This window comes from Volvox carteri, assembly GCF_000143455.1.
Source record: "Volvox carteri f. nagariensis unplaced genomic scaffold VOLCAscaffold_34, whole genome shotgun sequence".
NCBI lineage: Eukaryota > Viridiplantae > Chlorophyta > Chlorophyceae > Chlamydomonadales > Volvocaceae > Volvox > Volvox carteri.
The window spans coordinates 1,252,391-1,265,619 of NW_003307577.1; the positions used below are offsets into that span (position 1 = coordinate 1,252,391).

The 13,229-nt window shown below is 54.2% G+C and overlaps 1 protein-coding gene across 1 annotated transcript in view; it reads left to right on the plus strand.

Moving 5' to 3' along the window:
- Window positions 1-969: 969 nt before the first annotated feature.
- Window positions 970-13,229, plus strand: part of VOLCADRAFT_118298 (uncharacterized protein) — a gene marked incomplete at both ends in the record, with an annotated part of 30,440 nt that continues 18,180 nt past the window's right edge. The window contains 18 exons of the mRNA XM_002953116.1: window positions 970-1,035; window positions 1,111-1,224; window positions 1,382-1,779; window positions 2,000-2,084; window positions 2,207-2,365; window positions 2,539-2,646; window positions 3,444-6,699; window positions 6,838-7,286; window positions 7,973-8,065; window positions 8,345-8,464; window positions 8,782-8,889; window positions 9,132-9,320; window positions 10,013-10,108; window positions 10,534-10,701; window positions 11,251-11,325; window positions 11,747-11,893; window positions 12,418-12,512; window positions 12,638-12,695. Of these exons, the coding sequence (XP_002953162.1) occupies window positions 970-1,035; window positions 1,111-1,224; window positions 1,382-1,779; window positions 2,000-2,084; window positions 2,207-2,365; window positions 2,539-2,646; window positions 3,444-6,699; window positions 6,838-7,286; window positions 7,973-8,065; window positions 8,345-8,464; window positions 8,782-8,889; window positions 9,132-9,320; window positions 10,013-10,108; window positions 10,534-10,701; window positions 11,251-11,325; window positions 11,747-11,893; window positions 12,418-12,512; window positions 12,638-12,695 (5,784 nt within the window). The remainder of the gene's footprint in view (window positions 1,036-1,110; window positions 1,225-1,381; window positions 1,780-1,999; window positions 2,085-2,206; window positions 2,366-2,538; window positions 2,647-3,443; window positions 6,700-6,837; window positions 7,287-7,972; window positions 8,066-8,344; window positions 8,465-8,781; window positions 8,890-9,131; window positions 9,321-10,012; window positions 10,109-10,533; window positions 10,702-11,250; window positions 11,326-11,746; window positions 11,894-12,417; window positions 12,513-12,637; window positions 12,696-13,229) is intronic.

Sequence of the window (13,229 nt, forward strand, 5' to 3'; positions counted from 1 at the left end):
GCTGATCAGTCCAGAGGGCCTAACATCCTTGGTAGGACCGTGTCGGAAATTAATGTCTAAAAGATGGAGCTTCGTCTCTGCTTACTTACGCCGTACGTTGACCATTTCCTGACCACTTCCAGGCCCCATGCCCAGAGCGCACAGCCCAATAAAATCCATGGAAGGACCTAACCTCTGCCTCCTTAACCGTAGTGGATTCGTTGAAAGGTCAGAGCGCTCGCTTGCACATGGAATTCGGCGTGACCCGGGGGCCACAGGATGTATCAATACAACTAAACCGCAGGGGCGCGTTTACCGGCATAGCTTTGATATCATAAGCATACAAAGACGCAGCGGACATGTTACTTGGACGCGGCTGTCATGTATATGGCCGGCGGTTATTGCATTCCTTACCAGGGCCAAGGCTCCTTGGTTTGTCACCCAGCATGGAGAAACAAAGTAATTTTAAGGAGGGCAGACAAATGCAGTTGCAGGTTCTCAAAGCAAATTAGCTCCATATATGCAACCTGTACGGGGGTAAATACGGCTTGCAACCCCCGAGGCAGAACACCATCGTGGCTAGCCTAAACATTAATTTAGACTCATATCCATCTTTAGTATAACTTTTGTGTTGCATTAGGAAAAGAGATGCTTGGTCGTCCTAGGACTGCCGAGAGTAACTTTTACGAGAAGGAGCAAGCGTTGCAGTTATTTTTCACCCAAAGCTTTCTTATGCATCTATCTGATGCGCTTTTACCTTGGCTGGGCATGCGCTGAGGGCACACGGAACCAAAATGGCGCACATCACCTCAAGCCCCGCAAGGCTGGAGCACGAGCAGGAGTTGCGATTAATGGAGTCCACATCTTTGGATAAGGTACATGGGGGGCTGTTTCGGGGTTGCATCGTTTGACTGCGGAAATGTAAACGTCGCTTACATCTAATCTTTTGCGAACGCAAAGATTTGCGGCGGTGCGGAAGCTCTGTTAACGATGGATACAAGCGATGATCTTACATCATTGCGCTTCGGTGGGGGCGAGAAGCCTGCGGTGCCTCTGGTGGGTGCGGTGCTACTGGTTTGACGTTGGAACATCAAGGCTCATGCGATTACTAAAGGCTCCTATTTGATGCAGGGCGCGGATGAGTTGGTTGCGTATTATGAAAAGCAGCTTGCGGCCACCCAGCTCGTCCAGCATCGCCTGCAGAAGCAATGCAACCTTCTTGCGGAGGAGAAGCTTGCACTGGAGGTGCGCTGCAATGTGTTGCCTCTAGGAATTTCTTGTCGGAAACTGTTTGAAGTATGGTCGCAACGCTTTATTATTCTGTTTATTTTCGAAAGGGTATGCGCAACCTTTTTTCTCATGATCAGTCTACCCTTCTTCCCCTGTGCATTTGTTTTTGCAGACAAGCTTGTCTGCTCAGACGGCAGCCTTGCAGCAGCAGCTAGTCTTTGCTCGGGAAAAGGCAGAGTGTGCACTTGCCGAGGCGGAGCATGCGCAGCAGCAAGTGCAGGAAGCGCGAGATGCCGTCGGGGACATTGTTGGTGCAGTCACACACCTTGCGGAGCTACTGGACATCTCCGGGGCTACCGAGGAGCTCACGCACAGCTTTGAAGCGGTAGCCCACAGCACGCAGCGCACGTTCAAGGCTGTTGCGGCTGCGCAGGAGCGCTCGCAAGCAGTGCTGGAGGTGCAATTGGAGGCCAGGGATGCTTGCTTTGTTTCACCGTTGCTAACGGCCGCGTCTGTCGTAAGCCCTCAGGGGACTGACGCCACGAAGCGAATGGAAGAGGATACTGTCAGGTACAACTTGCATCCGGGCCTATGGCATGCACGTACCTTACAGGTGGCAGTGGTTTGCGAGTCCTAGTCGGTTCACCACCTGATCAGGGGCACGCGGGCTCGTGGGCGCTGAAATCTTAGCGTCTATGGCGGCCTACGGATACCTTGCCAATCAGGCGGTGCTGCGCTCTCCTGACATAATTTGCTAAATGCCCCGTCGGTGATACTTTATGCCATACAGGTTGCGGAAGGATCTGGATGATGCCAAGAAGCGCGAGCAGGAGCTGGAGGCAGAGATGAGAGCAGCTCAGGTGCTTTTCTCAGCGGTGAGCAGCTTACTGCATTGTTGTTTCATGCAGCTTCTGGATCTGAAGGCATGGGCCCTCACCATGATTTCCAAGTGCCCGGGTATAATAAGAACTAAGCGGAATGTGTCTCCCTCCCACAGCTTGAATCAGAGGTCGTCAACCTTCAGCATGACCAGGCGCAAGCGGCTGCTAAGCTTCAGCTCTCCCAGGAGGAACTCGTGGCTGCCCGGGATGAGCTTCGTATGGCCCATAAGGCACTGCTGGCAGCACGTTCACCTGCGGCTAGTGCACTGACCCAGGTGGGTTATTACCAAGCTGAATTGAGGCATTAAGCTTAACATGCGATTGCAACGTTTTGGAGAGCCCTGAAAATGGGTTGTCTGTTTTTATAGATTATGCTCATCCGTATCATATCTTCGTTTTGTGGCTCCAGAACAACAGGCCAACTTGTGGGCCCATTCTTCCGCTGCAGGGCCTGGCTAAGCTCGACGCCCACCTGGTGAGCGTCCATAGTTTCCTTGAGGGCTTGTCCATGCCTCAGCCAACCCCCCTCGCCGATGCACTGGGCAGCACTCTCCAGGTTGGTGTACGGTGCAGCTTGCAGTGGTCCTTAAATTGCCCGAATGTTGTTGTTAGTGCGCACAGTAGTCCATGATGCTAACGTAACGGGTCAGACAGCAGTGCGCAAGTTTGGGGTTTCAGTATATTAGTCTAGAATTGGCGAAGTGTTCTTTTGGGGGGGAAAAGCTCGAAGGACGATGACCAAGCCATATGAACGGGCGCCAGTTCGGCCCCATATATGACCTTTCATAGCCATAGCCACGGGGAACAAAAAGTCAATACGTTCCTATGTGGCCAGGTCAACGGTTGCAGAAAGAATGCAGTTAAGCTTGACAGGAATACCGGAGCCTATAGCTCGATGGAATCCTTCCACGTAGTGCGAGCGCAGGGCGCGTTACAGAATCAGTTTGCATCTTTGTTTTGTGCTTCAAGCACATGAATGCATCAGACAGTCAATGCTACGCGCAGCGACCCACCAGACAGGCCTCTTGTTATCCGTATGCCTATCTTTGGACCTTAACGCTGATCACTATTACTACCACCAAGTTGAGCAAGGCCGGTGGCAGCTTGCGTTCAACAATTCCATTGTTGGCCGTGTCTTGGGGCCCGTTTCCTGGTAATTGTCTACGCAACGCATGCGCTTTGTCGGTTTCCTTTCATATGGACGCAACCAACGTGCCAGCGGCAACCCTTGGCAACGTGATATCTGAAGGTTTTGCGCAGAGGCCGCCCTTGTCCATTCCTGCATGGCCATCCTTCTTTTCGGATGGACGGCTTTCATGACGGATTGTACATCCTCCTCCTTCTCTGGAGCAGCTGCACGCGAGCCGGAGCTACGACGGCACCACGGCGCGGCGCCCGGACACGTTTGATGATGGCCGGAACAGTGCGGAGTCTGGCGCGTTCCCGAGGCAGCAGGGCGCGTCGACATATCAGCAACTGTGCGCACTTGTGGCTACGGCATCTGGTGAAGGGCCAGCTCAAGCGCTCCTTCAAGGAGTTGCACGAAAGACTCGGTTGCGGCACCAAGGCGCCGAGCAGGCCGATATGTCTGCTCTTACGCAAGTACCGGAGGCGCCGGATGAGGGGCAGGGTGCTGCACGCAACCACATGCAACGCAGTCGTGAAGACCTATCACAGCGGATGGCAACCCTCGCTGCGGAACGTGATCATCTACGCAACAGGGCCCTAGAGCTAGAATCGCGCGTCACTAGCTTGGAGACAGAGAAAGAAGGGCTGCTCCGTGACCGCACTAGGCAACTGGGCATGGCAGCAGCCGCTGGCGCAGCTGGAGCAGCCGTGGCAGTGGTAGTTGCGACAGATGCATCATCAACCGCGCCATCATCGCCGTCTCGTCCTTTTAGAGTTGCAGCCCCAGCAAGCATCGTGGGTTCAGAGTCTTCCTTCACAGCCATTGCAGCACGAGATGCAGCCCTTAGACGCTCAGAATCCTTGGAGGTGGAGGCATTGCGGGACTTGTTGCGACAGGGCGCAGAGGAGCGGGGCGGCGCGCAGAGGCTGCTAGAGCGCTTGATGGCCGTGCGTCCCGTTGCTAGTAAGCAGCTTCAGTACAGAAAACCAGCACGCTTGGCGAGGCTGCAGACTACGGCGTCTTCCGCAGCTTGCAGTGGCGCAGCAGATCTGGCTGTCGGCCAGTACCCAGATGTTCCTCTAGTCGCATCACCACACTCGCCATTGTCCAGACCGTCGCCAGGCCAGACCCGTAGCCGGCGCTCTTACAGTAGCATTGCGTCGGACAGCCAGAGTGTGGACGAAGCGGAGGATGTCTTTTCTGGACAGTGTGAGCCATTTCACGAGGTGTCGCGTGTCTACACACGGTCATCTACTGCTTTGCAATCCAGCTACGCTTCCTTCGCATCCGAAGCGCCACTAGCGCCCACCCGGCGCTACACAGAAGACAGTCAGCCGCATACTTATCCGCTGCATCCTACGGAGCCGCTCGAGGGCTTGCTTCCAGCAGCTGCTACCAGATCTCTCTTGTCTTCTGGCGACGGTGGGCTTCTGCGGGAAGGCAGTCGCGGGCCAAGGCGCTCATACCGCACTTCGCGAGCTGGTTCTGACGTACAGAGCTTAATGGCAGAGGTGGATCAGCTGCAGGCAGCATTGTGCAGTGTGCTGATCTCCAAGGCTGTAGCCTGCACTGAACTTCAAGCAGAATCCGAACAGAGCCTTGCAGCCCTGCGGGCTGCACACGACGTTGAGTTGGCGAAGCTCCGTGGAAAACATTCTGTGGAAGTCAGTCAGCTGCAGGCGTTATTGTCCATGTCTGCAGACATGTCGCCGACGCCTGTCTCTCAACATGCCGCTGTGCGGAGTTTGGACAAATCCACTTGCGTGTCGGAAGACGGCCTCCTTGGTGGTCATTTCGGAGCTGGAATGCTGCAACACACGGCATCTCTTGACGTTATGATGCTGGAAATTGAGGAACACAGCCAGCAGCTTGCCCCTAGGTCGAAGGAGAGTTTGCAGCGACTGAAGAACGACCATGCACCTCAAGAATGGGAATCATGTCGGCAACAAGCATGGAGCAACCAGGCTGTGGGCGACCTTACCAATCACGAGTGGGCCGCCCGGCAGAAGCTACTCGACCATCTACAGCTTCAATGCACGCAGCATGAAGCTTGCATAATTGAGTTGCGCGAACAGCATGCTGCTGACCTCATGGATCAGCAAGCGAGGCACTCTGAGCGCTGCCTCCAGCTGCAGGCGGACGCGGTGGCTGAAACGGCGCAGCCAACCAGCGGACACCCAGATGAAAAGTGTCCGCTTGTTGTATACGAAGAGCAACTTGCAGAGCTGCGCCTTGTCGTACGGCGACTGGAGGAGTTGCGCACCGCTGAACGCAAACTTGCAGACGCGGACCTGATCGCTTTGCAGGAGATGATGGCGGAGCTCCGGGAAAAGCAGTTATCTGAGCTCCGTGAGAAGGTTGCGGAGAAGCTTGCAGAACACAAGGTGGCATGTGCGGCATTGGAGACGTCCCAGGAGGAGGTCAGTAGCGAGCGGGCGGCAGCAGAGCAGCTGCGGCACAAGCTTGGGGCTTGCGAGAAAGAGCTGCAGCTGCGTGCGTCGCTAATCTCTGATCTACAAGGACAACTTCAGCAGCTGCAGAGTGATAAAGAACTGGAGGAACAAAGTCTTCAAAGCTTGTTGAGCACGAAGACGTGGATGACGGAGGAGATTCGGTCGCTCCAGGCAGAGCTGAAGGAAACATCGTCAAAGTTGGCGGTGGCTGAGGCGGACCTTGCAGCGATGAAAGTAGCTAAGAACGACCGCGCTAGCTCCAGCGCCGGCTGGCGGCTTGATGCTGCGACGGCGCCTTCGTGGCACAGGACTAGAGACGTGCATGCTACCACAGATGCTCTTGGGCACGGGCCTGGCGGCGCTACTATGGCTTCTCCATCTCGAGGCATGGGCGAGGCGCAAGTTGGCTCAGTAATCACAATGGCTGCCGACCAGCTTGCGGAAGTGGCCATGCAGGCTGCCTTGGCAGAAGCTCAGTTTGAAAATTTGCATTTGCTGCAGAAGGCAGATGTTCCCAGCGACCATGCGGTTCGACAGCCGCTGTATAAAGATGACGTGGAGAAGACTAATCTCATGATTGAGACGGTTTCATTGCAAGGCGAACTGGACCAGCTCCAGGGCAAGTACCGCACATTGCAGGCACAGCTGGAGGCTGCTGCAGATGAGCTTGCATGTGCTGTGATGCGTGCTTCCTTGGCTGAGCTCCAGCGTGATCAGCTTCGACTTGAACGCTCTGGTGCCATGCGGAGCACGGGTGCAGCATCATCAAGGCCCAAACAGCCAGGCCGAGCTGACGATACGCGTTTTGCTTGTCCGCCCACTGGTGTGGATGCGGCCATTAGTCATGGGACCTTTACCCCCTCAAAACCCACGGATATGCTTTTGGTGATAGACGCACCCGACCTGCTTGGCACGGACGCGTTTATCCCTGTACAACAAGTTCGGCAGCTGTATAGGGAACTTCGAACAGTTAGGCGGGCACTCAGCGACGTTATGGACACCGATGCAGTGATGCAGTGCCCCGCTAGTCGGGGCGCTCTATGGTCTGCTTGGGAAGCCGCCATTGCAGCGCAGGACAGAACCTCAAACTTGGCGCGGATTTTACAGCAGCAACATCAGCAGAAGCTGCCTGTGGCGTCAGGTGCTGAGGGCACTGCTGCCACAGCTTCCGGAGATGAGCAGATAGCTAAGAATGCGCAGGACGGGGCTCTTGCTACTGGTTTTGTGCATGCTGAAATAGCCCGGGCACACGACGTGTATCATGACACGTGCAAAGTTTATGAAATGCTGCGCTCGGACGCTGAAGATATCAATTCCCAGCTATGGCGCTGGAATGTTCAATTACATAAGCAATTGTGCTCTAAGGAAAATGATTTAACCCGCGAGCAACAGAAGGCCATACCGGGGCCTCAGCACGCGTTTGAGTCCCTACTAAGCAGAAAAGAAGCGTATGCCCGCAGTGTGGAAGGCCAGCTGTCGGAGCTGCAGGCAGCGTTACAGGCAGCGCAGTCGCGGCTGCTGCACCGTGATGGTCAGGTGGCAGCACTGGAGCATATGCTCGTGCAGCTCTCTGAGCAGATCACCATGTTTGAAGATGTTGTAGTGCGGTGCGAGGTGCTTAGTGCAGGCCTTCTTAGCAAGCCAGCGGCGTCGTGTGTATAAGGCATTGCACCGAGACACATTGCAATTTTGTAGCCCTAAGTAATACTCCATGGTGTGTACTTTGTGGGGTCTAAATACTTGAAAGCAGGATATGCTTTTGCTGCTGTGGCGGGTCTTAAAGGTTGCGCAGATTTCGCGATTATTTTATTAGTAGCATTCGTCAAATCCGTACATAGCCTCTGTAGGCGAACGGTGTTCCTAAAACGTGAATGCGGTGATTGGCATTTAGTATTGGCCCAATGGCCCTGATGACATGCCCAACGTGTAGAGTGATTGCATGGGCTATGTAACGCGGGGTTCTCGCGTTAGACAAGACGATGTAAGAGGGGTTAGTAAGACGACGTGGACGGTTTCAGCCAAAGTCGATGCAAATACGTCTTCATATGGACTTGTTTGCTTGTGTTATACAATATCCCCCTTTGATAGTCCGACTGTAAATTGTTTGGGTCTTAATAGCGAATTTTCAGCGGAAGCCCTTGTGTTTTATCCCGTCCAGTCCCAGGCGGCTACTTAACGCTGACATTTGCTTGCATCGAGTAAAGGACTACAGTTGGTCCCATGGCCCGTTAATTGTACGGCACGTACCCTGTCAACATGAAGCAAGCGCTAAGTCCGCCAAACCCGTTGTCCCCATGCAGGAGGTTCCATCCGTCGAGTCCTTCGATGGAGATGTCGAGGGAGCTATTGAGAAGCTGAAGAACTTAATTTGCGCGCTCCGTAGTCAGTTGAAGGTGACATTGCTTCAAACAATTATTTGATGCAGTCACTGTGCTTTTGAGGTCGTATAGTTAGCATGTCCTTGCAGAAGCGACACATGCATGTTGCTATGTGTGGAGGTATTCCACGTTCTCATGACGGCTTCTAATCGGTGTCCTTTGTAGGCTAAGGATGGAGAGCTGCGTGCTGCGCGCTATGCTTCCTTGATGGTCGACCAGCGTGTCAAAGCTCGCTCGGGACCACCACCTGACGGTCCACTGCACGAGCCTCATCTGCTCCTGCCGCACGAACAGCGGTACCGTGGTGGGCACGCTGTCAGCCGTGCGGCCATGCCGGCTTTCTCTTCCCTACTTGCGGCACGTTCCCAGGCGCTGCAGACACCAGCAGCCACGGGAGGCCTATCAACTGTGCAGGTACACACGGCCTAAGCCGCGTTTGGGCCATCGCCTGTATGGTCCGGATGCCGGTATCTGTTCGTTAGCGTCTGATTGGTTAGGATTTGTGAGAGCTCCCTTACTGCCAAAGGAGGCACGCCTCTAATACGGGGTGGAGCCTCAATCGAAGGCTGCAGTGTGCAACTAGTGAGACCCAAGACGCCGCGCTGTCATAGTATCCGCCCTAAGGGTTTCATCGATGAGGGTTTGTTTTGATGAGAAAGTTAAGTAAAACCTTTCGTAATAGGCGTGCGGTTGTGCATGATAACTGCGCTTTCCTTTCCCTTCGCCTACAGGTTGCATTGATTGCAGCGGAACGTGAGGTATTGTCTCTTCGATCTCAATTGTCACACCGGCAACAGCACATTAAGCTGCTTGAGCAGCGATTGCTGGAGCAGTCACAGGTGTGGATAGACGTTGCGATGAATGACGCATTGAACGATATTGCCCGTTCATCACTTACGGCTTAGCTTGATAACATTAGCATGGCAAATATTCCGTTGGCCTGCTTTGATGCACATTCTTTTGCGAGGAGGTTGTAAAGTATTTATATAATTTGGCACCTAGGTTTGCTTTCATATCGACCGTGCTAAGCATCACCTAAAGGATCCCACTTCAACGGTAACATTACCTGATAATTCCGCAGGACATTGCTGCAATGTGCAACCGAGGTGACACTCTGACCGCAAGCCCTGTTGGGTCCCGTAAGGCCTCTTTCGTGGAGCGAAGGTTTGGGCACGGCACAGAAGTCTTGCAACCACAAAAGGCCTGGGACTTCGATGGACTGGACATAAGCGGTACATCCGGCAACCTAGCTGATCAGATGCGGCCTCAGGTAAGCTGCCGTACGGAGTCCACTGTACTGGTCATGAATGTGGCTGCGTGTATTGTATCTACCGGCCCATCGGCACGTCTTAGTGCATAGCATCTATAAAAGCTTGGAGTGCACTCAGCCGTATCTTCACCTGACCAGGTAATAATGTGCCATTCGTCGCTGTTTTCGGCTGCCGTTCCTTTCCCGCTTCCTCATGTGCTTAGCCAAGTGTGAGGCTGCTAGCATACTGCCTGAGCCTTGCTTTTGCCCACGGCAGGGGTGGAAGACAGCAACAACTACTTTGACTTATGGTCTGTGGCGGTTGCATTGCAGGACTTCCCCTCCAGCATAAGGGGGGATGGCCACGAAGCGGTCCCTGCAGTTCAAGTACCTCTTGGTGAAGAGGCATCTTCGGATGGGACCAGCTCGGAAGCTGAACTACGAAGACGCTCTACCGGCCTGCAGGTTAGGCGTTTCTGCCCCGCGATGCTGCTCCTTGCGTTGAAGTGCTTGTCGCTTTCTGCACTGGTGTGTGGAGTGGACATGTAGGACGCCAACACGTCAGCTGGATATATGTCTCTTATGTCGGTAGCAGCGTGCTGAGATAGAATGCCGGTTTATTTTTTGTCTCCATGAAGGTCGACTTACAGCTCCAAGGACGTGCATCGCCTCTTGCTGACCCGCCGGTCGACCGGGACCACCTCATACGGCAGCTCCGAGTCCAGATCGAAGAATATCGCACGGTGTTGGCCATAGTGGCGGGCGGTCAATACGAGCAGGACCAAAATCGCTTGGGCGGGGCACAACAGGTTTGTTAGCTGCAAAAGCAGCGAGTTTGCGAAAAGTACTTCTGTCTTTTGAGTGCATTGCGTTCATGTTCACTATGATTTATGGCTCATACTGTACTGTAGCCCATCCTTTGATGTGTACCTGCGAAACGGAATTGTGCCTGCCTTATGAGATGGTTAGTCGAGTCGGTCCCTGGCGGTCACTGTAGGTCCACACGTCGGCCATCGATGGGATTTCTGCAGTCAGCCCAGGTGTCTCGCGTGTACAAAATGTCGCTGATCACAACCATCGTATCACCCTCGAGGACTTACCCGAGGGACAACCTGACGGTGGCGGTTGGACCGACGGAAGCCGCAACCGATCTGCTGGGGGCTCTAAAACTACAGGAGCCCGTGATGTCCCTCCCCCTTTCCGCCTGAGTTCTGGTGGTCCGTTGCCTTTCCAGCGGGCTGGCGAGGCAGGCGGACCTTGCAGAGCAGATGGCAGCTCGTTCAGCGGCGCTGGGCCGGCCAGCCCTGCTGGGGGCCCCAGCTCTCCATCGTTGGGTAATGCGCGTTACAAGGAGATGAAGCGGCAGTTGGATGAGGCAGCGCATATGCTTGAGGGCTCTCAGGTCTGTGGTTACATGGCATTAATCTCATGTCAGTGCCTTGTTAAGCAAGAATGCTGTCAACCCGCCTAACCTTTTCCTTGCAGAATCGTCTTGGCCGCACCACGTCAGAGTTACGCTCGCTACAGGTATGCTCCCTGCTGCGTTTTTATTTCGTGCGTCGTGTTCTGAGGTATGGCGCTCTGGGATATGGCTCGATGCGTTTGCAGGTTTTACTGGACGCAGTCAGCAGAACAGATTGCAGCATCGCGCAGACATCTGTGCGCGGAAGTCAGTCCGCGGAAATGTCCGATGATGGCCGGCCGTCTGATGCGCGCCAGGCGTTGTTCAAAAGGTTTCGCTCCAGGCTCTCGGCTGGCAGTGGATTGGGATCCAGCACTGAACAGCTAAACCAGCTGAGGGCTCAGCTCCAAAGCGTAACGAGACTGATACAATATACCCTGGCAAGTTCATGGGTTGTTTTGTGTGGCCGTTAAGGACGCATGGGTGACCGTATTGGCTTGGGTATTTGGATGCTAACTGTTCTCGCCTGTTCGTCCTATGCTCGTGCAGGATCAGCTACTCGCTATGCAGGAAGATGCCGACGCCAAAGAGGCTAGTTTACAACGCCTCAATGAACAGCTGCAGGTAGGAGGCTTATAAATAACTAAGGACGGACTAAGGCAGGCAAATCGGCGACTTCAACTTGTGTGAAGTGGAATAGACTCTTGTGTTAGGGTGCTGTCTATTTTCTGCTGACTGAATGAGTAGGTGATCCTAGGAATTTACATTCGGCGGCCGTCCGGGTTAACCATGGTGTCGGCTTGTTTTCTGCTGGCAGGCTCTCAGGTCCGAGGGCGTCTCATCGCGCGGGATATCGTTAAGTGGTCGCGAGAGGCATGTTGCTTCGGCAGCAACGCCTCTGCGGCAGCTGTCACCCATTGCAGTTCCAAATGCGGCCACACCGGTGTCACTGCCAGTCAGCTCGACAACGCAACGAGTAGCTAGGATGGCTGGTCCCGACGCATGCACACCGTCTCTGGTCATGAACCCCATGTTTCATCGGGAGGCAATGGGAAGCAGTGAAACTGGCAGGTTTTCCGCATCGTCCGCTGCGATGGGTGATGGGCAAACCAGCTTGCCGCTGGGCCACGGTGCATCGACAACTGTGCATCGCAACCTGCTGTTTGATGAGGAAGCACTTCCGGGGAACAATGTAAGTGCAACGGTGGATGAATCAGGGCTTGCCAACTATTCTGGAATTGTGTTTGACTGATATGCTTATTCCGATAAGGGTTCTGTTTTTAGCTGCAGTCATGCGCTCGTGGCTCTGTACCTGCCATACTTACCATACCGCTGAGTGGGCATGAAATGCCCAATATGCTTTTAACAGGGATCTGCGCAATGGCAATACGAACAGCATGAGCCACACTCACCTGGCGGTTCGCTTCACCTGCCTCCTGGGTCAAGACTGGGAACGCCACCCGGATCACCTATGAGGATCATCTACACAACCACATTTCAATCAGGCGCTATATCTCCAGCAGAGCATTCCCATGGTGGTCATTGGCCAGCTCCTGGCGGCCCTAAGGATTCGAAATATCTTTACCTTGCAAGCATCGCCAGCGACACGGATAGCGGGCTGTCACAGGTCTGTTGGCATGGCTTGTTCGCTGTCCTACGGCAACATGCACTTTGTGCCTCTCTTCGTGCTAACACCTCCCTTTTGCTGGCATGCAGCAAGTTAAGGAGCTGGAGGAGATTCGAACCGAGCGGGATAGCGCCATGGAGCAGCTTCCACTGCTAAAGCGGGCAAAGCGCGAGCTTGAAGCGAGGTACGACATCCTATTGTAATGCTGTGTATACGTTTGCGGACCTAATTCGCTTGTATGTGAAGTGTCCGACAGTGCTGATGTGCTGATTCACTTGCCAATGGTTATTTGGCTAATGAGCCCCGCAGGGTCAAGGAACTGACGGCCGAAGTGAAGCTGAAGGATGAGCAACTGGAAGAGCTGCAGGTAAGCAGCGGTTTGCAACCTGGGGCCCATTGCGCTGGGAACAGTCTCTATATTAGTGGGTTGTTGTACATACTATCAGACCTACAGGCTAGCATGCAAACTCCAGTGCTAAAGGCGTGAATCTGCAGCGAAGGCTTTTCGACCCTTTTTGGGGGGGGAGGTCCTAGCCTCCGGCTCCTAACCCACCAGCGAGCGGGCTAGAGTGCTGCTATTCTTAGCGTGTTTGTGAACCCGCTGACAATGGTTATTTCTTGCGTTTAGGATGCAAAGGAGCCCTTGGGCGCCAGCACGCTTGAATTCAGCGTGTTGGCGTTAGACTTGAATGCGTGCATCGAACAGCTAGCAGACATGACGGTCAATGCGAAGTAAATACCGGCGCCGACATGCTTGACGACAGGACGGGAAGGGTAGCGGACGTACTTAGAGCCCGCGTTGACGTACTGGAATCTGAGCTACAGGTGCGGTCTTGCTGCTCAGTGTCCGGATAGTGCCCTTTGCACGACGGCTTACACTGTCCTTCAGGTAGCTCGCGCC